Here is an 18,979-nt window from a genome sequence, read left to right on the forward strand (position 1 = left end):
GAAAGTCTGTCCCCATCTTTCTTCTAGTTCCCCCCCAGCAGGTCTCCCCAGCTGGAGCCTTCTCCTCTCAGCTGCCCCAGCCCAACTCTCTCCTGCTGGGCTCCCAGCAGAGGGGTTCCCCCCTCGGGGCATTGCTGGGGCTCCTCTGGCCCCGCTCCAGCAGGTCCCTGTCCCACAGGGCCACCCCTAGGTGGGAAGGTGTGGAGGCGCTGGGCAAGCGGTTCCAGTGCCCACGTGTGTATCTGTTGATGTTTTGCCAAGTAAAAGTGCATTTGCAGGGGATCTTCCCAGAGCTGTTTCCAGCAACACTTGGTGCAGTCTTTTCCATTTCTGTCAGGTTCTCCTTCATCAGCCCCCCATTTTTTCTCCTGCCAGGGTGTTCTGTGTGGAGTTAGAGCTACGTGCTGTCACTCTGAGATTAAAATGCCGTACGTTGGTTCACAAGATCTGTAGTACCTGTGCTGGAGATAAACAAAATAACATTTTATAAAGAGAAGATTATTTTTTCGTTTAGATGCAATATATAATGTTTTCAGTTACAAATTCCTCATTTCTCCTATATTTAAACTCCAATTGGGACTGTTTTAGGAAGTGTTTTAGTCACCTCCATACAGGGTATGAAATCTATTTAAGATAATCTGCCAAGGTTATTTTGTTTATTGTTTATTAAGGGGTAAGAGTTCCAGTGCAGGCTGCAAAGCAGCAAACTCTTATTTTTCCTGCTGGTGAGTCCCTTTGCTGCACTATTTCAGAGTAACCTTCCTGCCTTTCCCCGAGGGCTGTGCAGCCTGGGATGACTCTGCAGGCTGCACGGGAAGTCGTTCCACACCAGCTGACTGGCCACAGGAACTACATCACAGCTCTTTCTTTGTCTGGGAGTTGAATAGGAGCCAGTTGGAATGACAGGCCCCAAGTGCTGCCCAGCTTATCAGCACTCAGTTCAGTGTGTTTCCACAGCTGCTGGCAGCAGCAGCAAACCGTAGACATGGATTTGCTTAGAAATCAGAGGGAAGCCACCAAAAATTTTGCAGTTGTCATCCTGTAACAGGTACAAGCACATCATTTCTACCACATGCTACCTAGAATTCTTTTGTTTATAGATGACATTGATTTCACAGAAGCAAAAGCTGTGACATGGATCCAACAAACCAATTTTTCATCTTTGAGCTGCAGATTGTACTTGAAATCTGGGTTTCATTTTGTATAGGAGTTACAAGTTAGCAAGGGAAAATCAGTGAAATACTTCTGGCATGAACTGCCAATATCAGAAGATGATGATATGTCTTCTGGATTCACTTAATGATGTTGGAAACTTCTCTCTTTCACTGATCTAAGTTTTACCTTTCAGATAGGAACCAGATGTCATGTTTAGAGTGTATGCATCAAAGACACAAAAAGACCAGCTCACTACAGAGTCGTCAAGGCCTGGAAAATGCTGCCCAGGGCAGGGGTGGAGTCCCCATTCCTGGAGGGGTTTCCAAGCTGTGGAGATGTGGTGCTGAGTGACATGGGTTAGTGGGGACATGGCAGTGCTGGGGGAACAGTTGGACCTGATGATCTTAATGGTCTCTTCTAACCAGAATGATTCTATGATTTTGTGATTCTCTTGAACTTCTGTGCCATCAGATTAGGTCTGTGCCTGCCCCTATTAGTGATAACCCACATCAATTTCTGTAAAGTGAATCTGAGATGACCCATAGAATTTTCATCCTTAAAAGATCAAAAACAATCTACTCTTGTGTGTGAGTGAAGCTGAGATTTACAGGTTTAATCTGTAGTATCAACATTGCTATTAGCTGTTGCTGCCACTCTCAGCATTCATCCTTTGAGTGGCTTTTATCTATGCTCTATCCAAAAAAGAGAGGGAGGAGACAAGTTTCCAAGCCTTTGAGTTTGCAACGAGACAGGATTATTCACAGCGGTGGTCAGGGTTTTTGTGGGACAGGGACCAAAGCCTTGTGTCAGTAATGTGTTAAAAGCCAGCCAGCTTTGTCAGAGGAGGAGCAGGCGCTTGCAGAAGTCAGGCTGGAGCAGGCTGAAGGGGTGAGAGCTGTCCCTGTGTGAAGAGCAGCTGGTGTGTGGGCACAGCCTGACTGGGTGGGTCCTGTCCCTGCAGCCAGCGGTGTCGGTGGGGAACGTCGGCCAGCTGGCCGTGGACCTCGTCATTGCCACCCTTCACATGAGCAAGGCTGGCTACTTCTACACCGACTGCCTGGTGCCCATGGTTGGAAATAACCCCTATGCAACAGCAGAAGACAACTCGGGGGAGCTGAGTATAAATGCTGAAGGTGGGTACTGAGTGCAGAAGGTATTTGCAAGCTGCAAAACCACGTTGGCTTTTGTTGTTGATGTATCTTGCTTCTATGAACAATGTTTAAACCAAAGTTAGTGATAACAGCTTCAATAACTTCCAAAAAAAAATCCATTTACACTTCACAGAGGGAATTGTTACTATTGTTGTGTGGGATAACCAATTTGACACATGGAACCAGTAAGAAATGTTGAATTCCAACCATATTACAGTGCAGCCAAAACTCTGTGGTTTTAACCCAAAGCAACATGAAGTGTGCACATACTTACAGTTAAGTGCCAGAATGCGAGCTGCATTTCTGCTGTAGAAGGATATTTATCCCCCCTTTCCCTCCCCTCCTCTCCTGTGTTTGCCTTTTTCCTTATGTGGTGTTTCTGCCTCTTCCCCCTTCAAATTCTAGTCTCGTTCCTTATATTGATAATTACATTTTGTGGGTTTTTTTCCCCCTCTTGATTCACAGAAATCTCAGAATAACCTCTCAATCTTAGCAAAGCTGCAGAAAGGGATGATCTGACTCATTACAGGAGGCAGGTCTTCCTGTATAGTTCTTCATTCAGTCCTTTCAGCTTATGACAAGTGAAATCAAGTCCAGTGAAGACACTGCACAAAAATAATTCTTAACACTGTGGATATTGTCAGGCTTTCCCATGTGAATTGCTAGCTGAAAGGTTTGCTGTCCTGAAGTCTGTAAATTGGATTAACCTGGACAAACCCAGATCTCTTTCTTGCTTTTTTTCTTACAAAACTTATTTCTTCTTGTAGTGTATTCCTTACCTTCCAAGAAGCTCGTAGCTCTGCAGATCAGATCCCCTTTTATAAAGGTATGTACAGTGGGTTGTTCACTCACTGCCTGTTCCTGCTTGGCTCTTCAGTTTGAATAATTCTGCTGCCAGACAGTGCAAGTGGCCCAGCAAAATATTTTTTGACTTTGTGCTATGACACATTTCTGCAGGTGGTAGTTCTAGCTAAAACCTGACTTCTGCATTCTGTGTGGGCTGAGGTGTTGCTTTGGCTTTCCAAGGCCCAGAAGAGCCCACCCACGCTGCTAGATTTTAGTGTCAAACTGTCCTTCCTTGTTAACAGCCTGGGAAGTACAAAGTATCTCAGTTTTATCCAGTTCTTTTCTTTTTTTCCCCTTTTTTGTGTGTCCTTTTATTGTAATAGCTTAATTTTTGGTGTCACTTCAACTTAATTATTTCATAGTGTTCTCTATTCTTTTAAACTGCATTCATTGTGTTAAAAATGAAGAATTTAGAATTCCTCATTAACTAGAGAGTGGCTGTAATTTAAAAGAGGCAGAACACCTTGCTAGGAGAAATTTGGTGCTGCCATTTTTTAGCAGTTTAGGGTGGGGAGTAATACTGTGTGATCCTTCCATCCCATCTTCCTCTAAAGCTTTTTTCACTGGTATTGCTGGCACACAAAGCAGATGGTGCTGTGGTTGTTAACCAGGCCTTAATGACAATTTTTATCATTTTATGGGTAGTTTTAATTAACTAAATAACCAGAGCAGTCTCCTCTGCTTTCTAAAAATACATCTCAGGCTGAAGACTAAATGGAGAGGGAGACAAACTTACACCACCGCTAAACATTTAATGTAACATCTAGTCTTGTTGGCTTTTGGCTTTTTTTTTCAAGGATGCAGTATATTTTTCCCTGTTTTCTCTCTCTTTGCCTGAAGAACAAGTCCAGGCCATTCTGTGAAGCCCTGCTGTCGTGGGTGAAAAGCAGCAACTGTGCCCGAGTGGTTCTGCTGTCCAGCAGCCACGCGTACCAGCGCGATGACGAGCAACTTCTTGGGTATGTTTGTCCATTAACAGACCTAATTAATATTTCTTTTTGACAAACTGGCTTTGGCAATCTGCATAGATTTGCCATGTGAGCTTATTAGAAATACTTTATCCCAGTGAAGTCCAAGTTTACCCTAACTTTAAATTACTTCCCTGCTATCTGAAAGAAGAAGCACGTTTTATTTGTAAATCATTTTAACCAGAAGCAGTTCTATTTATGTGCTCATGTGCCTGATACTTGCCAGTTCTTTGAACCTCCAAGCAAAGGGTACCTGAGTTCTATTTGTGGCAGAAGGTTGAGCTGTTTTGAGGCCACAGACTACTTTTTAGGTCCTTATTTGAGGGGGAAGGGAGTGTCAGTGTAATTCTTGTGGGAGGTCCTCAGTGCTTCCAGCTTCTTCCTGCCACAGGGTAATAGCTTGTGTAGTGTCTTTTATTAACTCCTCTTGTCAGACTGAATGTATTCTGCATTTGTTTCTAGGACACCACTACGCTACCTACTTACACCTGATCTGGAGAAAGCAGTTGGAGGCCTTATGCAGGAGCTAAACTGGAAAGAAATGGAAAAAGTAGCAGCTTACCCTGGAATAAATGATGCAGAAAAAATTCTACATATTCCTGGAGGTGGCATCACAAAACTGCTGTTTACTGAGAGGTGAGCTGGCTAAGGAGAAGCACAGAAAGATATCAGAAGCTGGGGTTCAGTACATGGGTAAAATTATATTTTAAGCTGCTATGTTATAGGAAAAGTCTCTCTTTTCATAGAAAGTTGTGCTGAAAGCATGTCTGAGTTTGAGATTTTGGATAGTAATACTCACTCATGATGGTATGACTGTTAGCTTTGCATTTTGTGCCAGGTGGAGAATTCACTTGGAGTTTTTTAGCTCTTGTCTTTGACACCTGCCCAAGGTGCCTCATCCAACAGCAGGAGAGTTAATGATATCATTCTTACCTCTGTACTGTCTTTGGTATGGAAACAATATCCAAAAGCAAAGGCCCCCCCAGGGCTTTAGGGAGGAAAAAAACCCCAAATGATATTAAGATTAAAATTTAAAAATGGGAATCTTGTGATTAAAGGATTGAGATGCAGGCTGCAGAACTGCTGTTTGAAATACACATGGGGATAAGGAGCAAATGTTATCACAGGATCTGCCCAAAAGCCCCACCAGCACAAAAAGGCAAACCAGGGGTGCAGAAGAGGCCCTGAGTAACCCTTCCATGGTGCAGAATTCCTGCCTCATGAAGCAAAGAACAGATCAAGACTAAGAAAAAGATCATGAAGTGTGAAAATGCAATCAAGGAAGTCTAGAGAGGAAAAAACCCCAGCTCTATATGCAGACATGGTCCCTTTTTTGTTGTTTTGTGTTGTTTTGGGTTTTTTTTACCAAGCCATATGCAGATTGTTGTTGCTTTTAATACATACATGTTCTGGATTTTGAAAAGAATTAGGAATGCCTGCTGGGTTTTGTTGCAGCTGTTCCAAAGGAATCCAAATGGCAGTTCTTCTGAAATTCTGCTCAGAGGGGGACAACATCCCTGATGCATTTGCTCTTGTGAACTATCTTAATGAATGGCTCCAGCTAATTAAAAGTGAAGTAAGTGCTGTTTGGTCTCAAGTTCTTGCTTTCATATTTTGTATTGGTTATCTTCATTTGTCTTCAGTCTGGAACACTAAAAATATTACTCAGCTGAGTTTTGGAAAAGTTAAAAACGTATGGGTTGGGTTTGCTTTGGCCCTTGGTCATCAAGGATATGCCAAATTAAAGATATATTTTGATTAATATCTCACTGGGAAGTTCCCCACCTGAAAAATCAAACCTTAAAGCCCAGTCCCTTTGTTTGCCAGAATTGTGTAAAGTTTTGATGAGGTTCAATCTTCCAATACTCTTCTCTAAAGCAACCCCCAATGATCCTGGTGCTTCAAACGCTGCCCCATTATTTTAATACACAAGAATTAGAGATGGAATTACATCCTTACTATTTAAAACTCCACAAATGACTCTGGTTTTGTTGCAGAGCAAAAATTCCTCCGATGTTTCTTCACAGTGGCAAATACCAAGTTCTTGGCGATTGCTTTTTGGCAACGGTCTCCCACCTGCACTCTTCTGATCCATTCTGAATCCTGCAAGGCCTGTGTGAAGTCTCAGGCGTCCCTGGAGATGGTGACCACGTGGTACTTGCCAAGCAACAGTGGCTGCCTTGGGTGTGTACATAAATTATTTTTAAAAATACCTTTCACAGATGTGAGTAGCTACAGAATTCAAGGTAATTTTCACAAATTGACCAAAGCAATACGTTTTGTACAGTTGTTATTGAATAACTTTGGTTGATTTTTTTTCCTAATAAAATATTTTTTAATAAACCTTTCTCTTTGGTTAAGTGTTGTTGCTACAGTTGTCTAACTTCTGTTGTGTGATTTCCATTCTGCTTCCATCTGCAAAGTTGCTACAACTAAAGCTCTCTAGGGAGATGGGCTTTCTTAGACTGACTTGAAGATGAATAGAGTGCTGTGGAACGTGAAGGAATTGGGGCATTGCCCTGAGAGCAGGCAGTGTGCAACTGATCTGTTCTATAAGCTCCATCTGAGGCAGCAGTTGTGCAGTGCAGAATTCACACCTTTAACCTTTGTCTTGGTCCTTGTTGCTTTATTCAGCTCCGTGTTCAGTTCTGATCCCTCGGAAGTGCTGGTTTGATCTTTTGGAAGTGCCTGGTCACATCAGTGCGTTTAAAGGTGGCTTTAAATCTAGAATTTCAAAGTGGTACTTCAAAAGTTAAAGACATGACATATATACCAGGTATCCTTTTAACTCTTCAGCCTACTACATAATTTTTTTTAGTGGCATTGTCATGCCTGCAATACAAATAGCAAAGATGTAGTAGTTTCTTTTGCTGTTATTTTGACTACACCACTACTTGTTACAAACATCTTAGGATGCCTTCTTTTTTAAAAACAAGATCTTTTAAGAAACATTTTAAAAAGACAACTCTTCAAACACAAGCCCCTGGCACCAAGGTTCTTTAACACTCCCCTAGGTGTTTCTAAATGCAGTTATGTGGGTAGTCCCTCATAGTTTGTGTGCTCAAAGGCAGCAGGCAGCTGGCCAGGCACCTGCTGGGGAGGTTGACAGGAATTGGGACCAAAATGGTGTTTTGGAGAAGACAGTGCCCTAGCACCTGCTGCTCCTTCTGCAACTGGACATCTGAGGGGACCTGTCTGTGCAGAGAGCACATCACCCCTACAGGCAGCGGGTGAGCTCCTTACAGCACCAGGGCACGAGCCCTAAGGAAACAGAACAGCACTTGAATGTCTGTTACCCTAAAGGTGTCATCACATCTGGTAGCAGCTCAGGTGGCTTTCCTGCCCCCTTGGGATATTCTTTAATGCAACTCTTTAATTCCTTAACCTTTGCATCTAAAGCTCTGAGAAAAGCAGGCCATTGAAAATATGCATTAGGATTTGTTGTCTTCTCTGCTCTTATTCCTTGGACTGACTTGAGAGCCATGCTGGTCTTGAGCTGCTCATCTTGGTCTCCACGTTTCAGCTGTTACAAGAAGGAAGTATGAAATCTAGTACTTGCAAGCAGTTAAAAGGCTTAGAGTTCTCTTCTAAAATTATCCAGTCTTTCTAAAAACTGCTCTCCTGTAAGGAAGCCAGAGCCCTGGAGCAGCTGTCCAGAGAGGCCACAGAGTCTGCTGCTCTGGAGAGATCCCAAAGCCGCCTGGACGCCATCCTGGGCACCCTGCTCTGGGTGGCTTTAACCAGTGTGCTCCCTTTGCTTCCTCTTCACAGAGATTCATGGCTCCAAAAATGGTTCCAGATAGTACACAGCTGGTTGCTGTACCCCAGCAAAGGGCAGGGGTGGAGTCCCCATCCCTGGAGAGGTTTCCAAGCCGTGGAGATGTGGTGCTGAGGGACATGGTCTAGTGGTGACCTGGCCGTGCTGGGGACTGGTTGGACTCAAAAAAGGGCAACCAGTAAATCCCAGCTTTTGCATTTGAAAAACTGCAAGCCTAGCATTCTTCTCATCCCATTTCTTTTGGGGCTGCACTTAGCCACTCAATCAATCATCCTTTCTCTCTGAAGCAGCCTCTCCCCTTCCTTCACCTCTTTAAATACATTTTGCAGGCAGCAGTCAGGACTTGTGGCCTTGTGTAGAAATAAAACAAGCACCCATCAGAAGCTCCTGGGCCAGTGAGACCAGACTTCTGCTGGCACCAGGCACCCTCAGTCAAACCTGTCCCAGCTGGCTGGGGCTACCCTGTCCCCTTTACCTAGCCATCAGACTGAGTCACACCCCCTCCTCAAAGACACTCCTGGTCTCAGAGCTGCCCCAACATGAAAATGGAAGCTGCACCAAGCTGTGATATCCTTTTCTCCTCCAACCCAGGCCAGGAACAATACTATTTATCAAAATTATTCAGCCAAACCAGCCTTGGGCAATTTACACTATTTTGAGATGGTGTCCAGTGCACCTTTAGCTGAAGTGATGGCATTAAGTACCCCCCGATTCAGCTTCACGTTAAACACAACTCCAAATAACAGTTGCTTTCCTGAACAGGCCTCAAAACCCAGTTATGATTTCAGGTTGCTGATGATTTTAGCAAAAACAGCCCCGTCAGCCTAGATTTCCTGCCTCTTCCATGCTTTACTACCCATCAGCAAGTGTACAGTGTACAAAAACCTGCTACAAAAAAATCCCCAGTACAAGTTACACATAAAGCCCCACCACATACTAGTTTAGACATAAAAGAGACGGGTCTGGTGAATTAAGGTTTTTCTGAAACAGCCAGAGACTGCCAGTGAGCACAGAACTTAGACCAGCTCCACCACAGCAGGGGCAGGGCTGGAAGCCCTGGTGAGTGAAGCCCACCAGAAGAACTCCTCCGAGCAGCACTCCAGCTTACCCTGCAGTGAAGCATCACACACCCAACACGCTGGGTGGCACAGTCCAAACCCTTTCATTGAAGGCACCACATCAGTGGTGTTCTGTACAGCCGTGGGGGCCCAGAGGTCCCAGCTCCCCTCTCTCCTCCCCTGAAAGCATCACCAACAAAACGCTTCCCCTTCGCAAAAGTGACTCTGAGCATCTCGTGCATATTTTATACCAAACAGCAGGAGGAGCATCAAACCAACCCATCAGATGAACAAAATAATACTCTTAGTGGTGCATTACAAAAGAAATGTGCAAGAGCTCCTCCTGGCTCAAGCTACAACACTGAGCATTAGTGAACACATTTCCATCAAGCACATTCCAACCATTTTGCCACTTGCCAGTCAAGACAGGATATCAGGAAACCTTCAAGCAAAACTTTTTTCCACAGAACAGTCTCTTAACAGTTTCTCCCTAATACAACGCGCACACAACAGCATATTGTCCATTTAAAAAAATATTTAATGCTGCCAACAAGTATAAAAATACAATAAGAATGGCAGTAAAAAACAAAATATTTCCTATTTTATTTCTTTTACAACTTTCTACATTGATACAAGCATTAGAAAAAAAACACAGGATGGCAAATCGTTTCGTTTTGCAAAGTCGCACGCTGCTGGTGGTCTTCATCCCCTCGGTGCAGTTTATGCTGTAAACAGATAACTGAGGTCCTCTTGGTACTTAACAGACCTCACTTTTTTTGTTCCCGAAGAGGGGGGTTCATGTCTCGCTTTGCATGTCAATAATTTGCAGTTTATAGCTGCAGAATATTCACAAGTCTTGAAGGCTTAGGTGTCAGTCAGTCTCGGCCTGCGACACACAACGCAAAAGAAAGTCACCGATTCAGTACACAGTACAGAAAAGAAAATTAAAAAAAAAAAACAAACCAAACCAAGAACAGCCAGGGGGTTTGCAGCTCCCTGTAAACACCAAAGCTCCTCAGGCTTTCCCTGCAGCCAGCGCCCTGGGGCTGCTGCTTCTCCAGAAGGCACAGACTTGTGGGAGAGCCGCCAGCCCCGGCCTTGGCCCAGCAAAGCCCCGGCTTGTGCCTGTAGTCTCAAGCACCCCAGAAAGCTGCTGGGGCTCGGGGGGCCTACAGCTGGGGGCACCTCAAAACTGCAACCCCAAAACGGTGCCTCGCAGGGCCCGAGGCTGGGCCAAGAAGCATTTCTGGGCAGTTTCTCCCAGTGAGGAAGGCTTCCCAACACGGGACACGCTGTTCTCACAGAAGGGAAGGCTCCACTCAGAGAAACAGGAGAGAAGACTTTGGGTTTTTTAAACCAAGTACTTCCAAAGTACTATCAGTAAATCACTAAGTCCTACAAGCACTACACTGATTTATAGAGCAGCTTTCTTTCATCAGTTCAGACACATTCAAAAGTTATTCCAAGTATTTGTCCTTCCAATTTAAATAAAGACTCAGACAGAGATGCAATTTTGAACACATTTATTTTTCGTACATAAAAATGAAAGACTGACCTAAAACTCTGGGGGAGAACAAAAAAAAAAAAGCCCAGGAAGACTGTGTTATGTCAGCTCTGCAAATTTTTATCCTCTGCCTTAAGCCACTTGGCCATGCAGAGGACTTCCTCTTTTGTCATCGTGAACCCTGAGTCCCTTGAGGTGTGCACAAGCAGCTACGTGAACTGCCATGCCAAGGAGCAGACTAAATCATCTGGTTAACATTCATTCAGCTTCAAGCTCGCCAGGCTCTTCCATCGCCTGCACAGCCCAAGTGCAGACAGACAGACACATTTACACTCATCTCTCATCAGTGGCATAGAAACCATGTCAGTGAACCATTGTACTCCAAGTTTAACAAAACTGGCTACAGTTTCACTTGCAGCACCTTACTTCCATACAGACGACCTGTATTTTTTCCCCAACCGCTATTTCACGCTGAACTCAATTACTTCATACATTTCAAGAAAAATACAGATGCACCATCACTTTGAGTGGACTCCTGCACCAAGAACAAACAGAAAACCTGAAGGACCAATTTGCAAACCCCTTGCAACAGAGAATTCTGTGAGTGATTTTTAAAGAAGAACGTGGGTGACTGGCACAGAGGGTACATCAGCTCAAGGAAGCCCACTAGGCACCAAGGATCCTGACCGACGTACTGCCACATCCGAGGGAAAAGCCCCCACAGGAACACGTTCCATTGAGCCCAACAGCATTTTGGAAGCAGCGTGGAACCCGCCGGCAGCTCACCAGGAACTGGGGCAGGGGGAGGCAGGAGAGGGTGTGGAAGGCACAGCCTTCAGCTCTACTCTTTCCTGAACCATTTCCTATGACAGAGGCCCCTGGCATCAACAGTTCTTCCCTCTGGCCTGTATTTGTTCCGATTTAACACCCAAGTTGTGCAAAACTGCTGCAAGTTTAAATCCTACAGAACAGCAAAGAACCACAAGGGCTCAGTGTGCAGTGAGGAGAAGCAGCTTCCCCCAGACTTTGGTTTTTTAAGGATTACTGAGGGACCAGCAAGAGTTTTATCCGAATTAGCTCCTGGAATGGTCTAAGGGATCTAACGCTTCATTTCCCCTTCCTACACCCGTATCGTCACAGGCAATCCCTGTACAAAACAGTTTTGTCCAAGACTTGTATTGGTCCATGGCCCTTAAATTATTAACACTTTGTCTTTCTCAAGACAGACACAACCATGGAACCAAACCAGGTTGTTACAGATCAACTGTGGAACATGTAAGTCCTGCTTCACTGCATCAAGAAGTGCAAGATGATGTAAGATGGTGTCCTCCTGCCCTGCCACACCCAGAAGAGAGGAATCCCTGGCTCAGGATCCAGAGAATGGAAAAGCCAGAATTTAAAGATGGAAGCAGGAAAAAAAAAATAATTCAAGTGACAACTTAAGCAGCCACAGTTTGGGCTCAGAGTTTGTGGGCTATTGGTGGCCCAGGAATTCTGTCCCCTGCAGACAGAACGGTGATAAATGACAGTGTGGTTCCAGTGAAGGTTTCACCTGCACTTTTTCCTTAGCCTCTTCTGATTACTTACAATAAAATCTGGAATATTTCTCTTCTAAAAGCATTTAATCACACTCCATGTGTTTTTCCATAACCAAAACATCTTTTCTAAGGCACACACACCCCCCTCTTCTACAAGTCACAGCCGATGCTGAAAAACCCATCATTAATAAAAAAAAAAACACCAAACACACAACCTTTTGCCAAACTTCTTGCTGGCTAAAAGTTCCCGAAGTTGTAAAAATGATTAAATATCTTAAAACCCATAAGCTGCCTGCTGAGGGTGCATCCCAGCCGCCAGGAGGTCACTCTGCTGGAGAGCTGCACAGCGGGTCGGCAACGCCAGAGGACACGCTGTCCTCTCGTGCTGACGCACCATGCCCAAAGTCAGAACTGCCTCAAACTCCTTGTTTTCTTCATCTGGCCCCTTCAGCCTTTGTTTACTATACAAACAGCACAGTCCAAAATAGTACTGGCTATTGTGCAATGAGAACTTCAGGAGTAAACTCAGCTGGGCTTTGCGTAGTACGCGTCAGATTGTTTGGGCCCCGTGCCTGGTATGTTACTACTAGGCTTGAATGTACTGGAAACCTTTCAAGTTAATTCCTTTGGATAAGGAACAAAAGTCATTATCTAGCTCTTGTAGTATTTTTCAGCAATGAATCCAAGAAATCCTTTCAAAAGAAGGATAAAAGGGGAGGGGGCAATTTCAGAAGGAAAAAAGAACCCCCTTCCCCACAGAACTGCATACCCAACAGGCTAGGAAACAGGAGCAGGACAACACAGCTCCCCTGAAGCCTCCCAGCAAGACACCACTCGAATAAACAGAGTGAGTGCAGATGATGAGGTCCCAGGCTGAGCCTCACGCCAGCCCTGCACGCACGGGCAGAACAGGACCCATGTCACACCACTCTTGAGGGGGTGTCACCGCCCGGGGACGCAGGGGGAGCGCTGGGGAGCTGTGAAGTGGCTGCAGCATAGGTGCTCCCCAAAGAGGAGTCACCCAGCCTCGGGCACAGCGCTGGGGCACCTCAAAAGCAGCTCTGGGCTCTGGGGAGAACAAACCGCCAAATTGCAACGCTACCAACCAGGCTGCCTCCTGCCAAAGCCACCCCTGAAGTCCGACTCCAGTCTCCTCTGATGTGCCCTCTGCATCTGCTCCTGATGGCTGAATTTTACTCTTCCTAGCGATTAAAACTCTACAGACACACAAAACACCACGTTTCACATTTAATGGAATGTCAGAACTTTAACAGCGTTGGCCTCCGAACAGTAGCTGAAGTCTGAATACATTAACAGTATGCTTTGCAGTGGGGGCTAAAGTTCTCAAAAGCCTTTAAAAAAAAAAACAAATTTCCAAGCCTTACTTAAATAATGAAAGCTACAAAAAAAAAAAATAAATAAGGAATGCAAATGAACAGAGTAGAAATCGTTAAGTGCTTCATCAGACCCCTAGCTGCTCACACCACAAACTGGAGAGTCGAAATACGGGGGGATGGCTGCACTATTATTTTCATGCACAAATTAGAATTACATGTGGTTTCAAAATCAAATTCTTTTTGGTCAGAAATTTGTACAAACTGAGCTTTTTAAAAGTACAGTGAACTACAAAAAGATTAAATATGCAATTATAAAATATATTTATCCTAGGTCGTAAGAATATAAAATGTTTATGTCCATGTCACTAGTACATTACACGTTACACACATTTAAGGATAACTTCTTTGCAGTAATAATGTCAATGATACAACACTGTTTATTGCTTGTGTCAGGCATGTGAACTTAAATCCAGGCACCCTTCAGCGGCCGAACCTCTGCGGTTCAGGGTTTGCTGAAGAGCTGGTAAAACATCCTTTTAAAAAGTGTATAAACAGTTGCAGCAAGGTTGTGCCTGCTCATAGAAACAAAAACCATCAACTCTGTTGGGGGGCAGCAGTTCAGTTTTGTCAGTACCTGCAGTGGAAAGTCCTGAGATGTTGAGATGGGATCAAGTTTAGGTCACTCCTCTATTGTACGTAACAGTCTGTCCCCGTTCCAGGGGGAAGGAGTTTACTGCTTAAAGTCACACCCCTTGGTCATTAACTGCAGCAAAAGGAGCCGCTGGAGCAGCCAGGCTGTTTACTTACAAGGAATGTTCTTGAGAATACATTTTCCAGCAAGAATAAACGCCAACTAAAACCAGTGTACCGAACCCGATCTTAGTGAGAATAGGTTTCCAATATAACCACCTTTTTCTCTTTCTTTCAGTCTCATTTAGCTTCTGCTTCATCTGCTGCAGCTTCTGTGCTGTGTTAGCTTTTCTGTCCTCTCGCAGTCGTTTCCGGACAGTGCTTAAAGGAGAAAAACAAAAACAAGGTAAATTGTATTGTGGACCAGGAAATAAGGTTACTAAGATGTTGTAACAGACCTCTTCCCAGCAGTTAACCCACCAGCAGCCTATGGCAGCAGGAGGCAAAATCTAAACCCAGCAAAACAATCCTGACTGTGCCTCAACAAGCCTCATGTGGACGGTTTCAGGCCAGCGAAGCCCCGGGAAGTAAGTGAATGACAGGTCTGAAGATCTAAGTGCTGCCTGACCTACGTGGTCAACGTGGAACAGAACTAGCTCAATTATCTGAGCTTAGTCTTTCAGCTCTGCCCGTGCCCTGCTGGGTGGCTCCTCTGCAGGCAGCATCTCAGCTGCCTGTGCCCACTGGCAGTGCTGCAGCTCGTGCCCCCGTGCTGCCCGTGCCTGCCCACAGACTTCACACTGCTCAGCCCGGGCTGTGACCCAAATCCTGCTCAAGGATCAGCCTAAAAATCCCTCCTGTGTTGTCACACTGCTGGGGCCACCCATAGTTTTTTCCAAAGGTAACATAGAATCATTAAATTTGGAAAAGACCTCTAAGGTCATTAAGTCCAACCTTCGACCCAGAACTACCATGAGCACTAAACCATGTCCTGAAGTACCTCATCTACATGGTTTTTGAACCCCTGCAGGGCTGGTGACTCCACCAGCTCCCTGGGCAGCCTGGGCCAAGGCCTCACCACTCTGCCAGGGAAGCAATTCTTCCTAAGATCCAATCAAAACCTCCCCGGGTGCCACGGAAGCCCATTTCCCCTTGTTCTATCACTAGTTACCTGGGAGAAGAGACCAACCCCCCCCTCACTCCAGCCTCCTGTCAGGGAGCTGTAGAGAGCCAGAAGGTCTCCCCTCAGCCTCCTCTTCTCCAGGCTGAACACCCCCAGGTCCCTCAGCTGCTCCTCACAAGCCATGTTCCCCAGAGCCCTCACCAGCTTTGTTCCCTTCTCTGGACCTGCTCCAGCACCTCAATGTCCTCAGACTGTGATGCCCAGAACTGGCCCCAGTGCTCAAGCTGTGGCCTCAAGCCCCCTGATCTCCAAGGAAGCACAGCCCTGACACAACAGAACACTTCCACTGCCTGACTGATGGCAGGAAACACCACACTCACACCCACGCTCCTCCTCCTGCTCCTGAGGGGCTCCCCCACACATCTACAGAATCGCTGGAGCTCTTTCACAACAGGGACAGACAAAACCATCAGGGCACTCAGGAGAGACATTTGTTTTTCTTCTGTTGACCTTTAAACAATAAAAACTTATCACAAGAAATAACAGGAGTTGTATTTTTAAAATAATTAAATAAAACAGTAAAATACAACCAGTCTTTTCCCTCTAGTGAGGAGGTTTTCTTGTGATAAGAAAATCACACAGTAATTCATCCTGTTAAGAGTGTATCTGCCCTCTAAATTGTTTCTTCATCTTGCCCACCTTTCAATGTTTCCACCTGTGATATCTTGGACTTTAGTGGACAGGTCAGTATTTATTTTCTCCACTTGATCTTTGTTCTCCAGGCCTATGCTGTTCCCATTGTACTTCTCCATGGTTATTTTGTTTTGGTGTGGAGGAGACTGCTCAGAACTTGGTGCTTGGTCCTCCTTAGAGAGCTCCTTCCACCGTTCCTGCAAAGAAGGAGAACATGTAAAATATTCCCCCAGCACTGAAGGCCCCCTTTGCTCAAGATGTCTTCTGACAGAGAAGTCACAGAAATAAAGGAATTACTGGATCAAGAAAATAAAATTGCTAGATGAAAAAAATAAGTCTAGGTGAAGATGCATCTCCTGCAGCAATGATCCCTTCTCATATTTCTCCAGGATGATGCTACCATGGAGGTATGAGGCTACCAACTGGAGTTTGTACAGTCCACAACAGCTCCACAATGGGGAAGCAATTTGTCTTGTATAGTCCTCACTATCCAGCACTTTCCATCTCCCTCTACTCTCTTCATGCCTGAGCTGTGCTTTTACTTTCCATGGCTCCAGAACACAGGACTTTGTGTGCCAGAACAGTCTAGGAAAAGAAAACTGGCAAAATCTGCAATGCCAGTAAAAAAAAACTAGGGTTATCTAGGCCAAAGTCATGGCCTACTACTTCACCTAGAGGTCCATTCGCCCAGAGATGTACTGCATCACAAAATAGTCACCTTGTTTTGAGACAGAATCTGACATGAGATAGAAGAAAACCAAAAAAAGATCCAAAGTTAAACTGTTTTGCTAGGTGTCTGTCCTAATGACAAACAGTCTGAAGGATTTGCAACATTTCATGAAAAAAAAAAACTAGAAAGGTAACAGGAAGGAAAAGAATTGCCCCTAAAACCCAGTCAGTTCTTTTCTCACAAATTAGTCATCCTATATAGAACAGCTTGAGGAGAAAAAAAATTCAAAATCAGTTACTTCTAAATGTCTCTGGTAGGAAAGAGGAACTGAAAACTGGCTCTTGACAAAAGGGGAGTTAGATGCTCGCCCCTGGAACAAATTCCAGACTGTTTACACCACGTATCAGACTCAGGGAGTGATGTCAAAGCCCAGCTAATTAGAAGTGACCCACTGGCAGAGCTGTAGCAACCAGCCCACTCCTCCAACACCCAGGAGCTTCCAGTCTGGGTCTGGAATTCACAAAGGGCATCTTCATGCACCAGGCACTTCACTGATCTCAGAGGTTTTTCTCTGTTTTGTCTCAAACAAGTGAAAAAACAAAAAGTCAACCTGAAAAAAAGAAACAAATGGAAATCCACTTAGGAGCTCCCTCTCACTGTCATGGGAAAAGGGCTTTTGGAAGACATGGTTGTGTCCATGAGACTTGCTGGCCAAGACAAATACTGGTTACATCTGGAGTGATAAGCCACACAGGAAGAACTGGAATCAGAGACTACTCTTGTCAAACAGAAGGAATTTCCCACCAAGAACTCAATTTTATACATGCAATAGGAATGTCTCAAACAGCTGGTAATTTTAAATATCAATAACCAGATGATGTGAACGATGGGACTGGTAAAATAACAGCCAGCTTGGAGCAGGTAGACACAGAGGCTGCTGTGGCTAAATTGTGTTTGACACGGTATGATAGCACCTCAAACTCTACTGAAAAGAACAAACAGAGCTTGATGGAAGAAACCCAGCACCCTCAGGATCACAACCAAAATGCCTCTGTAGGAGAGTTAGGGCCTGGTTTGCCTCTTGGAAAGAACAGAGACAACAGAAAGATGTTCAGTTGACAGAATCAGGTGAATGTCAGAAGCCGTTTTTGGATTCACCAGTTTTAGTACAAAATTGTAATATTCCTGTTCTCTGTCTGCAAAACACATCTGCAGATCTAAGGAATTCAATTTCCTTTGTTGTTTCAAAGCCACAAATTTGTTTTCCAGAGACCCCTCGTTTCAACATGCTTTTCTGAAAGAGTGATGGCAAGTTGTTCTACGACTATGTTGTTGAAGCACTATTAACTTATTTTTATTATGAAGGAATTCTACAGGAATTAAACCTTCAATCTTGTTCCACCTCATCCAGCTTTTACAGTGCAGTGCTGTAGTACAATCAGGAAGCAAGTCACTGTTTCAGCTCCAGGACCGTGCCGTGGTGGCACCACAACCCCACAGCTCCACAGGGCTTCAGGACAAGAGACTCCTCACCCCCATACAAGTGCTGTGCAGTTGCAGCCACCAAGGTTCAAGTGTAGGCTGTGTTTGCCTGCCCAGTTCAGTGACCTCTGAAACCCGTGGAGATGTCAGAGATGAACTTGGGTAACGTTCTATTAGAGAATGGTCCAGTGACTTCATGCCCTCCCCATCCCTAGCAGAGAGCAGCAAACACCTCTCACATGCTGGACAGCACAACTTCCCTGAAAGGGGGAAATAAAGACCCAGCTGACCTCAAAAGGATAAACTCCTCTGAAGTGCTGCCAACTGAGCTGGCAGCAACTCTGCACATGTCCCTGAGGCCTGGAGAGAAAAGCACCAGGACAGCTGCCTGCATGCAGAAACCACTGGTTTAGGAAAGATCACCTGAACAATCCTGACAGGAAAAATGAAAAAAGAGCAGCTGAGAAGTGTGCTGCCTTAGGCATTCTCTTAGAATGAAGAAATAACTCACTTGAACCTGACAAGCAGCATTCTGAGTCAGCAACACTCCCTTCAATTCAGAAACAAGAAAGCTCATAGTTTAGATGGGCAAGTGTGGGAACCAGAGCTGCTTCACAGTTTGGAACGTGGCTTTTTAAAGAACAAAGCAAAATTATTAGAGGGAAGAATACCCTCACACCACTGGAAACAGCTTCCAGAAGACAGAGCCTGCATTGCTGTCACTGTTAGGATGAATCTGGCAGTACTCCAGGCACACAGTGCAGGGGTTGGACTGGCACCACTCTACCTAGGTGTGGATCAGTAACTGTGCCAAATGATTCATCTATTTACATGGCAAATCAAGAAATGTTTGTATGAGAGAAGACTGACACCTACCAGGACCACAGAAATGAGGAAAAAAGTGTTCCAGCTTATCTGCTTCATTCATGATTTTAAGAGATGAATGAAAAGCCCTAGCACATGAAAGCAGGACCAAAAACCCCAAAACTCATTATACTGAGCTAGATGCTACTAACTGAAACAGACATTTCAAAGGATAAAAAAAA

The 18,979-nt window shown here is 44.8% G+C and overlaps 2 protein-coding genes across 2 annotated transcripts; one reads left to right on the top strand and one right to left on the bottom strand.

The window, feature by feature from the left end:
* Positions 1–2,071: 2,071 nt before the first annotated feature.
* PSMG2 (proteasome (prosome, macropain) assembly chaperone 2) lies at positions 2,072–6,210 on the top strand (the record flags this gene model as incomplete). Its single annotated transcript, XM_008947267.1, has 6 exons — positions 2,072–2,288; positions 3,074–3,132; positions 3,993–4,111; positions 4,583–4,756; positions 5,576–5,696; positions 6,118–6,210. Coding segments are annotated over 6 exons (783 nt in total), but the record flags the coding sequence as incomplete, so codon positions are not given.
* Positions 6,211–9,479: 3,269 nt separating this feature from the next.
* Positions 9,480–15,980, bottom strand: PTPN2 (protein tyrosine phosphatase, non-receptor type 2). The gene is made up of 3 exons (XM_008947255.1): positions 15,788–15,980; positions 14,245–14,346; positions 9,480–9,842 (listed from the first exon to the last, which is right to left on the bottom strand). The coding sequence occupies exons 1-3, from the start codon at positions 15,898–15,900 to the stop codon at positions 9,821–9,823; spliced, it is 237 nt and encodes a 78-aa protein (XP_008945503.1). The 5' UTR covers positions 15,901–15,980; the 3' UTR covers positions 9,480–9,820.
* Positions 15,981–18,979: the final 2,999 nt, after the last annotated feature.

Source organism: Merops nubicus, unplaced genomic scaffold (assembly GCF_000691845.1).
Source record: "Merops nubicus isolate BGI_N331 unplaced genomic scaffold, ASM69184v1 scaffold29360, whole genome shotgun sequence".
Taxonomy (NCBI): Eukaryota; Metazoa; Chordata; class Aves; order Coraciiformes; family Meropidae; genus Merops; species Merops nubicus.

What these genes read in the sequence shown, in the direction of transcription:
- PTPN2 (XM_008947255.1), bottom strand. Translation starts at nt 15,900, where the DNA reads ATGGAGAAGTACAATGGGAACAGCATAGGCCTGGAGAACAAAGATCAA. An exon ending in ACAGGTGGAAACATTGAAAG is followed by an intron (nt 14,347 to 15,787) that starts GTGGGCAAGATG and finishes TTCTCCTTTAAG; the next exon opens with CACTGTCCGGAAACGACTGC. An exon ending in ACTGAAAGAAAGAGAAAAAG is followed by an intron (nt 9,843 to 14,244) that starts GTGGTTATATTG and finishes TGTGTGTCGCAG; the next exon opens with GCCGAGACTGACTGACACCT.